The 18,925-nt window shown below is 44.8% G+C and overlaps 1 protein-coding gene across 2 annotated transcripts in view; it reads left to right on the top strand.

Moving 5' to 3' along the window:
- Window positions 1-18,925, top strand: part of RAI14 (retinoic acid induced 14) — a 178,149-nt gene that overhangs the window by 122,853 nt on the left and 36,371 nt on the right. For both annotated transcript variants that reach the window (XM_038743770.1, XM_038743769.1), the window contains exon 4: window positions 9,286-9,374. In XM_038743770.1, the coding sequence (XP_038599698.1) occupies window positions 9,286-9,374 (89 nt within the window). The remainder of the gene's footprint in view (window positions 1-9,285; window positions 9,375-18,925) is intronic.

Raw genomic sequence — 18,925 nt, 5'->3', positions numbered from 1 at the left:
CTATTTGTTGCCAAATTGTACTTTCCAAGTGTTTAGTAAAGTGCTCTGCACACAGTAAGCGCTCAATAAATCCGATTGAATGAATGAATGATGTTTTTGTGACAAAAAAAGTTTCACAATTGCAATTCAAATTATTAATAGTATTATTCTCTTTTATTATTCTCATTATTATTCTCCCAGTCTCTCCCAAATCTCTCTCTCTCTCACACACCTCATCTCACTCTTCAATCCCTTTCCTACCCCTTAGAGGGTCATCAACGTCTGTAATCCCTACCCTTTGGCTTTTAGAACACCCACTTAACCAATGAGTCAACCAATCAATCAGTTGTATTTATTGAGCACGTACTATGTACAGAGCACTGTACTAAGCACTTGGGAGAGTACAATACAGCAAAACAAGCAGGCACATTCCCTGCCCACAATGAGCTTACAGCCTAGAGGGGGAGACAGACATTAATATGAATAAATAAGTAATTTATAATAATTTAAAGATATGTACATAAGTGCCGTGGGGTTGTGGGTGGGGAGAATATCAAGCATCCAAAGATCACAGATTGAAGTGCACAGATAATGCAGAAGAGAGAGTGAGCCGGGGAAAAGGGCGTTTAATCAGGGAAGGCCTCTCGGAGGAGATGTGACCTTAGTAATGCTTTGAAGGTGGAGAGAGATTGGTGGTCTGGCATTTATGGAAGGGATTGAGACTGTGAGCCCCATATGGGCAGGGACTGCGTCCAACTCGATTCGCTTGTATTCATCCCAGCACTTAGTTCAGTGCCTGGCACAGAGTAAGAACTTAACAAATACTATTATTATCATTATTATGGGAATTCCAGACTGGGGGTGGTGGGGAGATGTGGAAAAGGGGTCGGTGGTGAGTTAGATGAGATTGGGCACAGTACGTAAGCTGGCAGTAAAGGAGAAGAGTGTAGGGGCTGGGCTGTAGCAGGAGATAAGTGAAGTGAGGTAAGATGGGGGCGAGCTGATTGAAAGCTTTAAAGCCATTGGTAAGGAGTTTCTGTTTGATGGAGAGGTGGATGCGCAACCTCCGAAGGTTCTTGAGGAGTGGGGAGACATGAACTGAACGTTTTGCTGATAAATGATTCGTGCAGCAGAGTGAAGTATGGATTAGAGCGGAGAGAGACAGGAGGCAGATAGGATAATCTCCTCAGTCAGTGGTATTTATTCAATCAATGGCATTTACTGAATGCTTGCTGTGTGCAGAGCACTATACCAAAAGCTTGAGAGAGTATCATACAATAGAGTAAGCAGACATGATCTCTGCCTACTGTGAGCTTACAGTCTATTTGATAAAAGCCTCCAATCCATGTCCTTTCAGTGAAAGGATCAATTAAGTGTCAACTAAGCAGTGCACTCTGGAAATGAGCCAGCTAACTGCCACAGAGGTGTGAGTTGCTTACCATTCCATTCGGTGTCAAGAAAGTCTTTGTTCTATTTGAACGCACAGTTTCCCTCTTTGTGTTTTTCCATGAAACCAAACCAACTTTGCAAAACCAACTTTGCAACTTGAATGTCTTATGAATGGGTCCTGTTTTTTGTTCACGTTCTGACAGTATAATGCAGTGTCGTTGCTCTGGCCAAACTGAATTTAAGTGTTTATCATTCTTCTGAAGACTGTCAAAATGTAAACAACTCAAGTGGAGCACTTTGCTGGAGACTGAGACTGCGTCTGGTGACGGCAACTCTGTATCAGGGTGGATCGGGGCAATAGACGTTGTGCCTAACTTGACAGAGTAGTGAACCACTGACTTTAACTTTGTAGCTGTGTTGATTGACATAAGACTGCAACTTAAAATCCAGGTAGATGGACAGGAATCAAAAAAGCGCTTAGGGCCTACAGCTGGCTTTCTTAACTAGCTGACTGTGGGGTGGTGGGGAGACTACTAGGTATTTCTGGTTTCACTTTACCATAACTTAGAGACATTCTTTGCATTGTGAAGCATTTATAGGATTCAATGCACGTCCTTAATAAATGGACGAGATCTGTTTCTGATTATCTTGTTCTTTTGAACACCTTTTTTTTCTCCCTCTCGGACACATATTTCACTACCATGTTTGTATCTGTTTTGTTGCGTTTTAGAAATTAGTGTTAGTGATAGGTACCAGATTTCCTGTAGTGGAAAATTCCTACCCTCTGGACTTCCAAAGGAAAGGTATAGAATAAACAATAGAGAAATATGCTTCCACTCCTCTGCCCTTTCCTCTCAATAGCATAGATGTAATTTCCAGATTACTCAATATGTGCTTTGTAGAGGATGAGGGCTTTTAGTCATGATGGGAAATGAAGCCCTCTCTTCAGTCTGCATTTAATTAGTGTCTATTGTTTTTACATGTATCCACTTCTCCATGTAAACAGACAAGTCCCAACGAATGATCTCCTAACTTGCCTCTTTTCTGAACCAGACTCTGGGCCTCTGTGTGTCTTCCATATGCCAAGAGACAAGGTCTAGACTTCATGGAATCTAGGTATTAGATGGTGCATTTGAGAGACTTGGACAGTGATATGATCTGCCTTAACTCAGAATAACTCTCACATCTAACTATATTTTATTTATTTAACCTGTTAAAAGGCAGGAGCTGTGTCTTTTGCTTCTATTCATTCATTCGTTCACTCAATTATATTTACTGAGTGCTTACTGTGTGCAGAGCACTTTACTAAGTGCTTGGAAAGTCCAATTCAGCAACAAATAGAGACAATCCCTGCCCACAGCGGGCTCACGTTCTAGAAGAGAGGACTGCTTCTGTAGAGAGAAGCAATACGATCTAGTGGAAACAGCCGAGGCCTGGGAATCAAAGGATCTGGGTTCTAATCTCACATCTGCCACGTACCTGCTGGATGACTTTGGGCAAGTCATTTAACTTGGTTGGTTGGGAGTCACCCTTGCCTCAGACTGAAGCTAGACCTGGGGGACTTTTTGTCTTTTTTTTGAATACAGAGAAAACAAACATGAGAATTCTGAAGGCTATTTTCCACTTTGATTTGCATCACCGCTGCTGATCTCAGGGTATTTTATTTGTGTCATTTTTTTAAATAAAAGAAAAACAATATGAGGCTTTTTGGTTCATCCCCTTCACATCACCAGTGGAGAGATGGACAGTGAGACCTCAAGTACCCAAGAACCCATGCCCCAACAGCAAAGCCCAGCATGAGAAACAATTTTTCCTGCTTGTAGACACCTGTCTACTTGTTTCGTTTTGTTTTCTGTCTCCCCTTTCTAGACTGTGAGCCCATTTTTGGGTAGGTACCGTCTCTATATGTTGCTGATTTGTACTTCCCAAGTGCTTAGTCCAGTGCTCGGCACACAGTAAGCTCTCAATAAATCAGGCAGAAACTCCTCACTCTCGGCTTCAAGGCTGTCCATCACCTCACCCCCTCCTACCTCACTTCCCTTCTCTCCTTCTCCAGCCCAGCCTGCACCCTCCGCTCCTCTGCCACTAACCTCCTCACTGTGCCTCGTTCTCGCCTGTCCCGTCGTGTCTACCCCCGGTCAACGTCCTCCCCCTGGCCTGGAATGCCCTCCCTCCGCACATCCGCCAAGCTAGCTCTCTTCCTCCCTTCAAAGCCCTACTGAGAGCTCACCTCCTCCAGGAGGCCTTCCCAGACTGAGCCCCCTTTTTCCTTTCCCCCTCCCCATCCCCCTGTCCTACCTCCTTCCCCTCCCCACAACACCTGTATATATGTTTGTACAGATTTATGACTCTATGTATTTTACTTGTACCTATTTACTAGTCTATTTATTTTGTCAGTGATGTGCATCTAGTTTTACCTCTATTTATTCTGATGACTTGAAACCTGACCACATGTTTTTTTTGTTGTCTGTCTCCCAATTCTAGACTGTGAGCCTGTTGTTGGATAGGGACCATCTCAATATGTTGGCAACTTGTACTTCCCAAGGGCTTAGTACAGTGCTCTACACACAGTAAGCGCTCAGTAAATACAAGTGAATGAATGAATATATAAATAAATAAATACGAGTGACTGAATGAATGAACTTCTCTGTGCCTCACCTGAAAAATGGAGGTTCCATACCTATCCTCCCTCCTACTTGGACTGTGATCCCTATGAGTGACAGGGACTGTATCCAACCTGATTATCTTGTTTCCACTCTAGTGCTTAGTATGGTATTTGGCACATAGGAAACCCTTAACATATATTATGATTATTATTATGGTGCACTCTCCCGAGCCCTGCTTTTGATCCACTGGAGAGAGCACCTTAGTGGGAAACAAGAAGCAAGTTATCAAGTGGGTTGTATCTGTGCTAGTGCAGTTGTGCCCATTGGGGCTATGGAGGGTTCATTCATTCATTCAATCGTACTTATTGAGTGCTTACTGTGTGCAGAGCACTGTACTAAACGCTTGGGAAGTACAAGTCAGCAACACATAGAGATGGTTCCTACCCAAAAACGGGCTCACAGTCTAGAAGGGGGAGACAGACAACAAAACAAAACACGTAGACAGGTGTCAAAATCATCAGAACATATAGAATTCAAGCTATATGCACATCATTAACAAAATAAATAGAACAGTAAATATGTACAAGTAAAATAGAGTAATAAATCTGTACAAATATATACACAAGTGCTGTGGGGAGGGGAAGGAGGTAGGGCGGGGGGGATGGGGAGGATGAGAGGAAAAAAAGAGGCTCAGTCTGGTTCTGACCCAAGATTCACCTTGGGCATTCCAGGAGGTGGATAGACCCAGTAGGAATTCTGAAAAAGTAGCTGGCCAGCAAGGATGGCAAAATGAGGCAGAGAAGCAGCGTGGCTTAGTGGAAAAAGCATGGGTTTGGGAGTTAAAGATCGTGGGTTCTAATCCCGGCTCCACCACTTATCGGCTGAGTGAATTTGGACGTCACTTAACTTCTCTGTGCCTCAGTTACCCCCTCTGGAAAATGGGGATTAAGACTGAGAGCCCCACATGGGACAACCTCATTACCTCGTATATACCCCAGCGCTTAGAAGAGTGCCTGGCACATAGTAAATGCTTAACAAACACCATCATCATTACTATTATCAACTCTTATATTGTACTCTCCCAAGGGCTTAATACAGCAATCAGAGGAGCAGCATGGCTTAGTAGCAAGAGCACGGGCTTGGGGGTCAGAGGTCGTGGGTTCTAATTCCAGCTCCGCCTCTTGTCAGCTCTGTGACTTTGGGCAAGTCGCTTCACTTCTCTGGGCCTCAGTTCCCTCCTCTGTAAAAGGGGGATTAAGACTGTGAGCCCCACGTGGGACAACCTGATTACCTTGTATCTCCCCCAGCGCTTAGAACAGTGCTAGGCACATAGTATGTGCTTAGCAAATACCATTATTATAATTATCAGTATTATTATTAATCTACAGAGAGTAAGTGCTCAATAAATATTACTGATTGATTGGCCACCACCAAGGACTACAATTGGGCTCAGGGACTACAGCACGGCACCAGCTTTGTGATCTGGTGACTTTGGCTGTAAACGGGGCTAGCAACAAACTTGGGTCTTCACAATACGCTGTACCCCTGACTGCCAACTGGCTCATTGCCCTCAGTGCCCCAGCAGGACCCCAGCTGGCATGGAACCTCCGCTCCTCTGCCGCTAACCTCCTCACCGTACCTCGTTCTCGCCTGTCCCGCCGTCGACCCCCGGCCCACGTCCTCCCCCTGTCCTGGAATGCCCTCCCTCCACACATCCACCAAGCTAGCTCTCTTCCTCCCTTCAAAGCCCTACTGAGTGCTCACCTCCTCCAGGAGGCCTTCCCAGACTGAGCCCCCTTTTTCCTCTCCTCCTCCCCATCCCCACGCCTTACATCCTTCCCCTCCCCACAGCACTTGTTTATATGTTTGTACAGATTTATTACTCTATTTTACTGGTACATGTTTACTATTCTATTTATTTTGTTAATGATGTGCATATAGCTTTATTTCTATTTGTTCTGATGCCTTGACACCTGTCCACATGTTTTGTTTTGTTGTCTGTCTCCCCCTTCTAGACTGTGAGCCCGTTGTTGGGTAGGGACCGTCTCTATATGTTGCCAACTTGTACTTCCCAAGTGCTTACTACAGTGCTCTGCACACAGTAAGTGCTCAATAAATACGATTGAATGAATGAATGAATATAGTGCAAGGGATGCCCTGCAAGCCACTATCACTAGAATCAGTTCCTCTGTCATTCATTCATTCAGTCAGTCATTCAGTTGTATTTTTTGAGTGCTTACCTTGTGCAGAGCACTGTACAAAGTGCTTGCTCTTGGTCCTTGATCTTCAAAACAAGACTTCCCCATCATTCCTAATTAGAGATGCCCTCATCACTTGAGTGTGTCAATCAACTCTGTTATATTGTACTCTCAAGCACTTAGTACAGTGCTCCATCCTTAGTAAGTGCTCAATAAATATGATTGATTGAATAGCAAAATGCTCTTCACTTTAGCGTGATGATTAACTCACATGGGTTTCAAAGAGAGTTTATAATCCACCTCCTAATATGCAAATTATTTTTTTTCTTTAAATGAAACTTTTTAAACACATACTGTGTGCCAGCATTGTATTAAGTGCTGGGGATGGTACAAGCTAATCAGAGTGGATATTATGTCCCACTTGAGGCTTGCAGTATTAATCCCCATTTTACACGTGAGATAACGGAGGCCCAGACAAGTGAAGTGACTTGCCCAAGGTCACACAGCAGACAAGTGACAGAGCTAGGTGTGGATCCCAGGTCCTTCTGATTCCCAAGCCCTTGCTCTGTCCATTAGGCCATGCTGCTCCTTGCTGATTCTCCTTACGTATCCAGAAGGAGTTTTCCTCTGCCTTTATTCTTGTCCTGAAAATATGTGTCTGGTTATCTGAAATGAACTCACCTCGAAACACTCTTCACAGCTCCTTCCTGTTCAGTTTACCCTATTAGAATCTAGAAGCCTGGTATCTTCTTGCTCAGTTTTATGGGGGCCATTTAATTTAACAGCCACTAACTTCCACATGGAAGACCTCCCATTGCATTCCCTGGCTCTGGATCAACATAACATTCCTGTGTTTTTCTTTGAGTACCCAGATTGAAATGCATTTCTGAGTTTCCTGTCTCTCAGGTTCTAAATCTATTGCTCTTTGAACTTCCATAGTTGTGCCTGAGGGGTTTACTTTTGGTTATCCAGTCTTGCATGGTTGGTTAATGGAAACAAAGAAATTCTCTGAACTATTACATTAGAGGCTTTTGGCAACAATGTGTATAACATGCATAATAATATAATGCATAGTATGCGTAACCATGACTTTCTCATGGCCAGTCACTGCTGGAGAGAGCCAAATGCTCCTAGCTCATCTAAGAGTCATAAAAGAACCAATCCAATCAAAATCATAAAGCCATAAATTAGTTTGCCAACGTAGGATGAAATATTTGAAGATTTTTGTTCAAAGTCTTCCCCAGCAGGCCCACAGCTATTGGTACTCCAGTGCTTCTACATGTCTCCAGATTGTTCTTTCAGCCCCCGGCTTGCCTTTTGTTAGCCGAGGCAATAATTTTCTTGGCATCCTGAGGCCACATTCCAGTTGAGTGTGACTTGGCAGGGGCATGGCTGTGCTCCAAGCTCCATTGTGCTTCAGGGGATTAATCTGCAGGGTTGACAATAGTCATTTGCATCTGACTGCTCGGAGCTGGATGGGAAAGATGCTGGGTCCCCCCACAGAGCCTTTGCCATAGTGATGCTCCTCTAGACCTCAGGGGAGGGCCCCGGGGAGAGGAGACAAAGGGGAGGAGAGACAAAAGGACAAAGAAAAGACTATTGAAGGGAAGGAACAGCTGCCGGCCTTCTACTCTTTCTGACTCATCCCCTTAGGTTGCTGCAGTAGCATTCCTCAAGATGAGAAGAAGAATAATACTAATGATTATGGTATTTATTAAGCGTTCACTATGTGCAGAGTACTGTTCTAAGCGCTGGGGTAGATACAAAGTAATCAGGTTGTGGGTCACACAGCCATAATCCCCATTGTACAGATGAAGTAACTGAGGGACGGAGAAGTGAAGTGGCTTGCCCAAGGTCACACCGCAGACAAGTGGTGTAGCTGGGTTTTGAACCCACGTCCTCTGACTCCCAAGCCATGCTGCTTTCCCACTAAGCTATACAAGGATGAGGATGATGCTCTGCTTTAGACCAGGTTCTGATCTCAGTCTCCGACCAATGCGTCCTCTACCTATCTGTCTGGTCAGCTTTCTCCTTCTCATTTCTCCTCTCACCCCTTTCTTTTTCTTCCCCTTTCTTTCTCTCCCCGCCCTTCTTTCTCCCCCTGTCCTTCTTTCTCCCCCCTTCACCTGAGCATTTTCCTTTTTCAGGGTTAGGCACCCCTTTGTGATTTTGGAGGGTTGGTGTGGGGGATTGAAATTTTCCTTCCTTTTGTCATTTTCATTCCTTTTCAAAAAGAAGCCCCCTCTTGAGTGGAAGGTTTCCTGATCATATGCTCTGGTCAATTTGCCCCTGATTATCCATAGAGGGAAGAAAAGGGGAGAGCGTCGGATAAAAGAATACCAACTCATATTGAGCCCTTAGAGACTGTAAGCTCACTGTGGGCAGGGAACATGTCTACACAAACTCTGTTGCATTGTCCTCCCCCAAGAGCTTAGTACAGTGGCCTGCACACAGTAAACACTTAATAAATACCATTGATTGACTGATTATAGATGGTCTTCTGCTAGCTCAAGGCATTTTAGAAAAACTGTAATGATCCAAGAAGCAACAAAAGTTTGAGAAACAGTGTGTCCTAATGGATCCCACTGTTGGGTAGGGACTGTCTCTATATGTTGCCAACTCGTACTTCCCAAGCGCTTAGTACAGTGCTCTGCACACAGTAAGTGCTCAGTAAATATGATTGATTGATTGATTCAGTAAATATGATTGATTGATTGATAGAGTACTGGCTTGGAAGTCAGAAGGACCTGGGTTCAAATCTTGGCTCCCCCACATGTCCGTTGTGTGACTTTGGGCAAGACACTTACCTTCTCTGGGCTTCGGTTACCTCATCTGCCAAATGGGGATTAAGACTGTGAGCCCCATGTGAGGCAGGGACTGTGGCTAATCCTATTTGTTTGTATCTACCCCAGTGCTTAGTACCATGCTTGGCACACAGTAAGTGATTAAAAAATGCCACTTATCATTAGTGATTTTTCATTCACTCAGTCAGTCGTATTTATTGAGCACTTACTGTGTGCCAAGCACTGTACTGAGCGCTTGAGAGAAAGAGGGAAGGGGGATAGTGAATCTTAGCTAGCTAAACCTTAATGTTCTTCTGTTTTTATCTCCAGTTTTCATCTGGCTGCCACAAAAGGTCATGCAGAGTGCCTCAGGAGCATGGTTACCCATGGCGCGGACGTAACAGCCCAGGATACTGCTGGTAGGTTTCCCCACTATTAAGCGGGAAGGAAAAAATGTCTTATCTTGGTTTCCTGGAAGTGTGTTTGTTTGTGTGTGTGTGTATTGGCTTGCACAACAGTTGTGTGTTCTGGCACTTGTTCTAAACTATTTAGGTCTGGTGACTAAACTCCTCCATTAGATTGTAAACTCCCCCATTAAACTCCTTGTGGGCAGGGCTCAACCTATATTGCTTTGTATTCTCCTAAGCACTTAGTACAGTGCCATGACACGGTAAGCACTCAGTAAATACCTTTGATTGATTACAGATCAGGTCTCGCTCACTGTTCCTAGAGGTTATATTCCCGCAATCCTTGTAAACAGCAAATGATAAAGTAATGGAGGTAATTTGGTTCAGTTATAAGATCCGCAATATTCTCTGCAAGGTGCCCAATTGCCTCTCAAAGGACGTATGCTTATTATCAGGATTTATTGGATGCCAAAGTACTGTGCTATAGTGTATTTGGAAGTGCACAATAAGAGTGGAAGAACCAAAGTCTGCCCTCAAGGTGCTTACAAGCTAATAATAATAATAATGGTGGCATTTATTAAGCGCTTACTATGTGCAAAGCATTGTTCTAAGCACTGGGGAGATTACAGGGTGATCAGGTTGTCCCACAGGGGGCTCACAGTCAATCCCCATTTTACAGATGAGGTAACTGAGGCACAGAGAAGTGAAGTGACTTGCCCAAAGTCACACAGCTGACAAGTGGTGGAGCCGGGATTTGAACCCATGACCACTGGCTCCAAAGCCCGTGCTCTTTCCATTGAGCCACGCTGCTTCTCTATGACGGCTTCTGTCATGAAGATGACAGACTGAAATAAATGAATAAATGGATTACATGGAGTACATGAGAAGCGGCGTGGCTCAATGGAAAGAGCCTGGGCTTGGGAGTCAGAGGTCATGAGTTCAAATGCCAACCCCGCCAATTGTTAGCTGTGTGACCTTGGGCAAGTCACTTCACTTCTCTGTGCCTCAGTTCCCTCATCTGTAAAATGGGGATTAAGACTGTGAGCCCCATGTGGGACAACCTGATCACCTTGTAACCTCCCCAGCGCTTAGAACAGTGCTTTGCACATAGTAAGCGCTTAACAAATGCCATTATTATTATTATTATTATTACATGCCCAAGTTCCAACAGAGCTAACAGAGGAGCCAGTAGAGAGGCCTGACCAGGGAAGTGGGGAGTAGTTGGGGAAATTGCAACAAGTGGGATTTTAGAAGGGCTTTGATGGTAATGTGGCCTGGTGGATTTGGGAAAGTAAGGAGTTCTGCGAAGGAAAATGGGTGCCCACAGTGACTGGCAGCTGGGGAGAGAGATATAAGAACACCTGTCTCCTCCTTGGACTCACGTCCCTGAAACATCAAAATCCTAGTGACACCTTACTCCTGTCGTTAAGACTGCCACTGCTGCTGCTCTGTCTATTCATTTATCCATTCAGTCATATTTATTGAGCGCTTACTGAGTGCAGAGCACTGTAGTAAGTGCTTGGGAAAGTATAATACAACAATGGGAAGCAGCATGGCAGAGTGGATAGAGCACGGGCCTGGGCATCAGAAAGTCATGGTTTCTAATCCTGGTTCTGCCACTTGTCTGCTGTGTGACCTTGGGCAAGTTACTTCACTTCTCTGGGCCTCAGTTACCTCATCTGTAAAATGGGAAATAAGACTGTGAGCCCTATGCGGGACTGGGACTGTGTCCAACCCGATTTGCTTGTATCCACCCCAGTGCTTAGTATAGTGTCTGGCACGTAGTAAGTGCTTAACAAATACCATAATTATTATTATTATTAAAAATAGGCAATGACATTCCCTGCCCACAATGAACTTACAGTCAAGAGTGGAGGAGACAGACATCGACACAAATAAATAAGAGTACAGATATGTGTGTAAGTGCTGTGGGGCTGGGAGAGGGGGATGAGCAAAGGGAGCAAGTCAGGGTGATGTAAGAGGGAGTGGGAGATGAGGAAAAGTAGGGCTCAGTTTGGGAAGCTCTCTTGGAGGAGATGTGCCTTCACTCCTCCCAGTTTTCACTCCTTCCAGAGCGGTCTCCAAAGTCCAGCCAGTTCTGAACTGTTTCCTTTCTATTCAACCATTCCCTTCCTGGGAAAATGTCCGGGATTAAGCAGATCCTGGTACCGGGGACCATGACATTGCTCACAATGGAGGGTCACTGCAAAGAGCAAATCCATGAACAAAGAATCTAGGAATGGTAATCAGCCAGCCCCTTGCTCAGGCCCTATCAATCAATCAATCAATCAATCAATTGTATTTATTGAGCGCTTACTGTGTGCAGAGCACTGTACTAAGCGCTTGGGAAGTACAAGTTGGCAACATATAGAGACAGTCCCTACCCAACAGTGGGCTCACAGTCTAGAAGGGGGAGACAGAGAACAAAACCAAACATATTAACGAAATAAAATAAATAGAATAGATATGTACAAGTAAAATAAATAAATAAATAAATAAATAAATAAATAAATAAATAGAGTAATAAATATGTACAAACATATATACATATATACAGGTTCTACCCCCAGCCTGGAACTTCCTCCTCCCTTAAATGTGCAGGACCACAGCTCTCCCAACTTGTTCAAAGCCCTCCTGAAATCCCACCTCTTCCAGAAGGCATTCCCAGGTTAAGGTCCTCCTAACAATAATAATAATAATAACAATAATAATAATGAACAGTAGTGGTATTTGTTAAGCACTTGCTATGCACACAGTAAGTGCTCAATAAATACGATTGATTGATTGTACTAAGCCCTGGGGCAGATACAAAAAATTCAGGTCCCACGTGGGGCTTGCAGTCTAAGTAGGAGGGAGAACAGGGATTGATTCCGCAGTTTGCAGATGAGGGGACTGAGGCACGAAGAAGCTGAATGACTTATCCAAGGTCACCCAGCAGGCAGATGGCAGAGTCGAGTTTTAACTCCCAGTCCCATGCTCTTTCCACTAGGCCATGCTGCTTCTCCCCGGATTGCATCATTCCTACCCTTAGATTAATACATAGTTTCAGTGTATATCAAACTGACTCATTTCTATGTCTACCCTTCCATATTCCTGCTATCGGCTTCTACAGCTATTTATGAATGGCTTGGGTCTGTCTCAAAAACTGCCAGTGATCAGTTGGTCTGTCGGTTTCCTCCATTAGATTGTAAGTTCTTTGAAGGCAAGGACCATGTTTCCTTCACGCCTCTACTGTCCCCTCCCCTCAACAAATGTTTAGTGCCAATGTCGGCACCTGTTAGGCGCTCAGACACTATCAACTGATTAAACAGCAAGGGCTGATGGAGCTTGGTACTCCTGTTTATCCTTTTCTTGTTTACAGAGAGGATATGAATGGATCAGAGAGACAAAACCTAGTTTCTCTCTATACTCATTTAATCTGATATATACGTACACATATATATTATATATATATACACTTAGAACAGTGCTTTGCACATAGTAAGCACTTAATAAATGCCATTATTATTATTATTATTATATACATACACACACATTCATTCAGTCATACTTATTAAGTGCTTACTGTGTGCAGAGCACTGTATTAAGCAACTTGGGAAAGCACAATACAACAATAAAGAGTGACAATCCCTGCCCACAACGAGCTCACAGTCTGCGGTGGTGGGGTGGGGTGTGGGGGGGAGACAGACATCAATACAAATAAATAAAATTACAGATATATACATAAGTGCTGTGGGGCTGGGAGAGGGGGAAGAGCAAAGGGAGCAAGACAAGGGTGACTCAGAAGGGAATAGGAAATAAGGAAAATTGGGTCTTAGTCAGGGAAGGCCTCTCGGAGAAGATGTGCCTTCAAATAAGGCTTTGAAGCGGGGAAGAGTATTTGCTCTGGGCATGTCACTCCCCTCCTCAAAAATCTCCAGTGGTTGCCTGTCAACCTTCAAATCAAGCAAAAACTCCTCACTCTCGGCTTCAAGGCTGTCCATCACCTCGCCCCCTCCTACCTCAACTCCCTTCTCTCCTTCTCCAGCCCAGCCCGCACCCTCCGCTCCTCTGCCGCTAATCTCCTCACCGGGCCTAGTTCTCGCCTGTCCCACCGTCGACCCCCAGCCCACGTCCTCCCCCTGGCCTGGATTGCCTTCCCTCCACACATCCGCCAAGCTAGCTCTCTTCCTCCCTTCAAAGCCCTACTGAGAGCTCACCTCCTCCAGGAGGCCTTCCCAGACTGAGCCCCCCCTTTTTCCTCTCCTCCTCCTCCTCTCCTCATCACCCCCCTCCCTCTGCCCTACCTCCTTCTTCTCCCCACAGCACTTGTATATTTATATTTGTATATTTATCCCTGAGTGTGATGACAGTGGAGCCGTCCTCTTGTTGTGTGAATAATTCCATTTAATTCTATTTGTTCTGACACCTGTCTACATGTTTTGTTTGTTGTCTGTCTCCCCCTTCTAGACTGTGAGCCTGTTATTGGGTAGGGACCGTCTCTATATGTTGCTGACTTGTACTTCCCAAGTGCTTAGTACAGTGCTCTGCACACAGTAAGCGCTCAATAAATATGATTGAATTGTATATAAATGTATATAAATATACATTTTATATTTGTACATATTTATTACTTTATTTTATTAATGATGTGTATATGACTATAATTCTATTTATTCTGATGGTGCTGACACCTGTCTACTTGTTTTGTTTTGTTGTCTGTCTCCCCCTTCTAGACTGTGAGCCCGTTGTTGGGTAGGGACCTTCTCCATGTGTTGCCGACTTGTACTTCCCAAGTGCTTAGTGCAGTGCTCTGCACACAGTAAGCACTCAATAAATACAATTGAATGAATGAATTAATGTTCCCTGCCTACTAGTTTAGAGTCTAGAGTGACCAACATTAATATTAATAAATTATGGATATGTACCTAAGTGCTGTAGGGCTGAGGGAGGGGTGAATAAAGAGTACAGAAGTGTGAGGGCGACCCAGAAGGGAGTTGGATAAGAGGAAATGAGGGTGTAGTTAGGCCTCTTGGAAGAGATGTATTTTTAATAAGGCCGTGAAGGTGGAGAGAGTGGTCATCTGTCAGCTATGAAGAGGGAGGATGTTCCAGGCCAGAGGCAAGATGGGGGTAAGAACTCAGTGGCGAGATAAAGACTGAGGTACAGTGAGTAGGTTGGCATTAGAGGAGCCAAGTGTCCCGGCTGAGTGGAAGTAGGACATCAAAGAGGTAAGGTAGGTGATTAAGTCCGGGGAAGTAAGGGGGAGCAACAGAGAAGTGTGTCTTCCAGCTTTCTCAAGCATTTAGCTCAGTGCTTTGCACACAGTAAGCCCTTAGTAAGTGCCATTGATTTAAAGCTGTGAACATAAATGGTGGAGGGGTGGAGTGAGTTTCAAAATAGTTAGGGATTCTGGTCTAAAGTGCAGGTAAGTAATGCAGAAGAGAGGAAGAATAAGGTGGGGCTGGAGAATTGGGAAATTTCCACTTGGATATAATGCTGAAAAGAGTTTCCAGGAGAGAGTGGAAGTTACTGTCACCTCCTTAGGATGCTGTTCCTGAATGTGATAACGGTGGAGCCATCGTCTTGTGAATAATTCCATTTAATTCTATTTGTTCTGACACCTGTCTACCTGTTTTGTTTGTTGTCTGTCTCCCCCTTCTAGACTGTGAGCCCATTGTTGGGTAGGGACCGTCTCTATATGTTGCTGACTTGTACTTCCCAAGCGCTTAGTACAGTGCTCTGCACACAGTTAGCGCTCAATAAATATGATTGAATGAATGAATGAATGAACAGAGAACATGTCTACCAACTCTTATATTGCACTCTTCCAAGCACTTAGCACAGTGCTCTGCACACAGTAAGCACTCAGTAAATACTATTGATTCATTTGATGATGTGTGGGAATGAAAAGGGAAGGTTCGCTTTCCGGATCATTTTCTGCAAAGAGGCTCAGGACATGTCACCCCGCTCCTCAAAAAAATCTAGTGGTTGCCCATCCACCTCTGTATCAAACAAAAACTCCTCCCTATCCACTTTTAAGTACTCCATCGCCCAGCCCCATCCTACTTCGCCTTGCTTCTCTCCTACAACCCAGCCCCCAAACTTGGCTACTCTAGTACTAATATTCTCACTGAGCCTTGATCTTGCCTGTCTCGCCACTGACCCCTCGCCCAAGTCCTGCCTCTGACTTGAAACGCCCTCCCTCCTGATATCTGACAGACAATTACGCTCCCCCTTCAAAGACTGACTGAAGGCCCATCTCCTCCAAAAGTCCTTCCCAGACTAAGCCCCACTTTTCCTCATCTCCCACTCTCTTCTGTGTCGCCCTGACAGGCTCCCTTTGTTCTTCCCCCCCCCCCTCCCAGACTCATAGTACTTATCTGTAATTTTGTTTATTTGTATTGGCATCAAAGAGGTGAGGTAGGTGATTAAGTCCTGGGAAGTAGGGGGGAGCAACAGAGAAGTGTGTCTTCCAACTTTCTCAAGCACTTAGTTCAGTGCTTTGCACACAGTAAGCCCTTAGTAAATGCCATTATGTTGCCAATTTGTACTTCCCAAGTGCTTAGTACAGTGCTCTGCACATAGTAAGCGCTCAGTAAATACGATTGATGATGACTGATTTAAAGCTGTGAACATAAATGGTGGAGGGGTGGAGTGAGTTTCAAATTATTTAGGGATTCTGGTCTAAAGCGCAGGTAAGTAATGCAGAAGAGAGGAAGAATAGGGCGGACTGTAGACTGTAAGCACATTGTGGTCAAGGAATGGCACTGTTTATTGTCATGTTGTACTTTCCCAAGCACTTAGTATAGTGCTCTACACACAGTGAGCACTCAATAAATAGGATTGAGTGAATTGAATGAATGAATGAAGACAACCTGCATCAAATTAATGTTTGGTGATGGTCCATGATGGCAGCTAACAGTGATAGCTTCATTTCGATCAATCGGGGGTGGGGGGTGTTGAGTGATGACTTTGTGCCGAGTCCTGAACTAAGTACTTGCAAGAGTTCAATAGAGTTGGCTGACATTATCCCTGCCCTCAGAGAGCTTAAAGTCTATGAGGGGAAGCAGACCTTATAATAAATTACAGATTTATTAAGTGAAGAAATTGAGTGTAAGGATCTATGCCTAAGTGTAGTCAGTCAATTGTATTGAGCGCTAAGTGCAGAGCACTTTGGAGAGCACAATATAATAGTAAACAGAAACATGCCAATGAGCTTACAATCTAGAGGCGGAGACAATCATATAATTAAATAAATTAAAGATGTGTACATAAGAGAAGCAGCGTGGCTCAATGGAAAGAGCCCGGGCTTGGGAGCCAGCGGTCTTGTGTTCTGAGTCCGGCTCTGCCACATGTCTGCTGTGTGACTTTGGGCAAGTCACTTCACTTCTCTGGGCCTCAGTTCCCTCATCTGTAAAATAGGGATGAAGACCTTGAGCCCCATGTGGGACAACCTGATCACCTTGTATCCTCCCCAGCGCTTAGAACAATGCTTTGCACATTGTAAGCGCTTAACAAATGTCATTATTATTATTATTATTAAGGTGGGGGGTGCCTGAGTGCTTAGGGAGTGGGGCTAAGTGCTTGAGGGGGCAGTAGGGAAGGAGATGAGAGTTTAGCCAGGGAAGACTTTCTGGAGGAGGTATGATTTCAGTAAGGCTTTGAAAATGGGGAAAGTGCTTTTGGTTATGTAGGGGGACATTGGGAAACAGACATAACATGGCTATTTGGTGTTCCTTTGTCAACTATTGGATGGAGTTCTCCTTCAGCACGCAGGGGTTTGGCCTCAGGCTAACTCTGATGTATTTCCTCTGAAAGGTTATATTCCTCTGAATTCATTCATTCATTCAATCGTATTTATTGAGTGCTTACTGTGTGCAGAGCACTGTACTACATGCTTGGGAAGTACAAGTTTGCAACATATAGAGACAGTCCCTACCCAACAGCGGGCTCACAGTCTGGAAGAGGGAGACAGACAACAAAACAAAGCATATAAACCAAATAAAATAAATATGTACAAGTAAAATAAATAGAGTAATAAATATGTTCAAACATATACACATATATACAGGTGCTGTGGGGAGGGGAAGGAGGTAAGGCAGGGGATGGGGAGGGAGAGAAGGGGGAGAGGAAGGAGGGGGCTCAGTCTGGGAAGGCCTCCTGGAGGAGGTGAGTTCTCAGTAGGGCTTTGAAGGGAGGAAGGGAGCTAGCTTGGCGGATGGGCAGAGGGAGGGCATTCCCGGCCAGGGGGAGGACGTGGGCCGGGGGTCGACGGCGGGACAGGCAAGAATGAGGCACGGTGAGGAGATTAGCAGCAGAGGAGCAGAGGGTGCGGGGTGGGCTGTAGAAGGAGAGAAGGGAGGTGAGGTAGGAGGGGGCGAGGTGATGGACAGCCTTGAAGCCCAGGGTGAGGAGTTTCTGCCTGATGTGCAGATTGATTGGTAGCCACTGGAGATTTTTGAGGAGGGGAGTAACATGCCCAGAGCGTTTCTGCACAAAGACGATCCAGGCAGCGGCGTGAAGTATGGATTGAAGTGGGGAGATACAGGAGGATGGGAGATCGGAGAGGAGGCTGATGCAGTAGTCCAGTCGGGATAGGATGAGAGATTGAATGAGTAGGGTAGCAGTTTGGATGGAGAGGAAAGGGCGGATCTTGGCTATGTCGCGGAGGTGAGACCGGCAGGATTTGGTGACGGTATTCAGACGGTATCTGAATGTATAAATCAGTCTGGGGGAATAAAACACCCACCCTTCATAGGGCTTTTGGCTACCTCATAGTTGTCAGCCTATTTAGAAAGTAATTAAATAAGAGCAGCAATACAGCTTTGCCAAAAGGGTGGAATTAAATAGCCGCAGCAGAGTTTCACGGATTTTCCTCCAGATTAAAGAGGAACTGAAAGAGACAGGTGTCCTCAGGGGCAGGAAAGGACCATTAATTGGTCAGTACTCTGTGGGAAACACCCTGTGCTGTGACTGTTATTAATTCTAATGAAACCCAAGAGTCGGTAGCTGGGGAGAGAAAATAAGCAGAAACATTCTTTTAAAATTCTTTTAGACTGTGAGCCCACTGTTGGGTAGGGACTGTCTCTATATGTTGCCAATTTGTACTTCCCAAGCGCTTAGTACAGTGCTCTGCACATAGTAAGTGCTCAATAAATACGATTGATGATGATGAAGCATCTGAGTTTTACGGGTGGTGAATTTTTTTCGATAAATCATTGCAGGGCATTTCTATGGGATTAATAGCACTATTTTAAATTTACAATTTCTTGTGTAAAACTCAGTCCCTGTCCCGGACATACAGCACTCTGCACAGCAGGAACGCTCAGTACAACATCGTGGCTCGGAGGAAAGAGCACGGGCTTGGGAGTCAGAAGTCATGGGTTCTAATTCTGGCTCCGCCACTTATCGGCTGTGTGACTTTGGGCAAGTCATTTAACTTCTCTGAGCCTCAGTTACCTCATCTGTAAAATGGGAATTAAGACTGTGAGCCCCACGTGGGACAACCTGATCACCTTGTATCCCCCCTGCGCATAGAATAGTGCTTTGCACATAGTAAGCACTTAACAAATACCATCATT

This window comes from Tachyglossus aculeatus, chromosome 3 (genome assembly GCF_015852505.1).
Source record: "Tachyglossus aculeatus isolate mTacAcu1 chromosome 3, mTacAcu1.pri, whole genome shotgun sequence".
Lineage (NCBI taxonomy): Eukaryota > Metazoa > Chordata > Mammalia > Monotremata > Tachyglossidae > Tachyglossus > Tachyglossus aculeatus.
The sequence above is the reverse complement of the archived record's forward strand: the minus strand, read 5'-3'. Positions and strand labels throughout refer to the sequence as shown.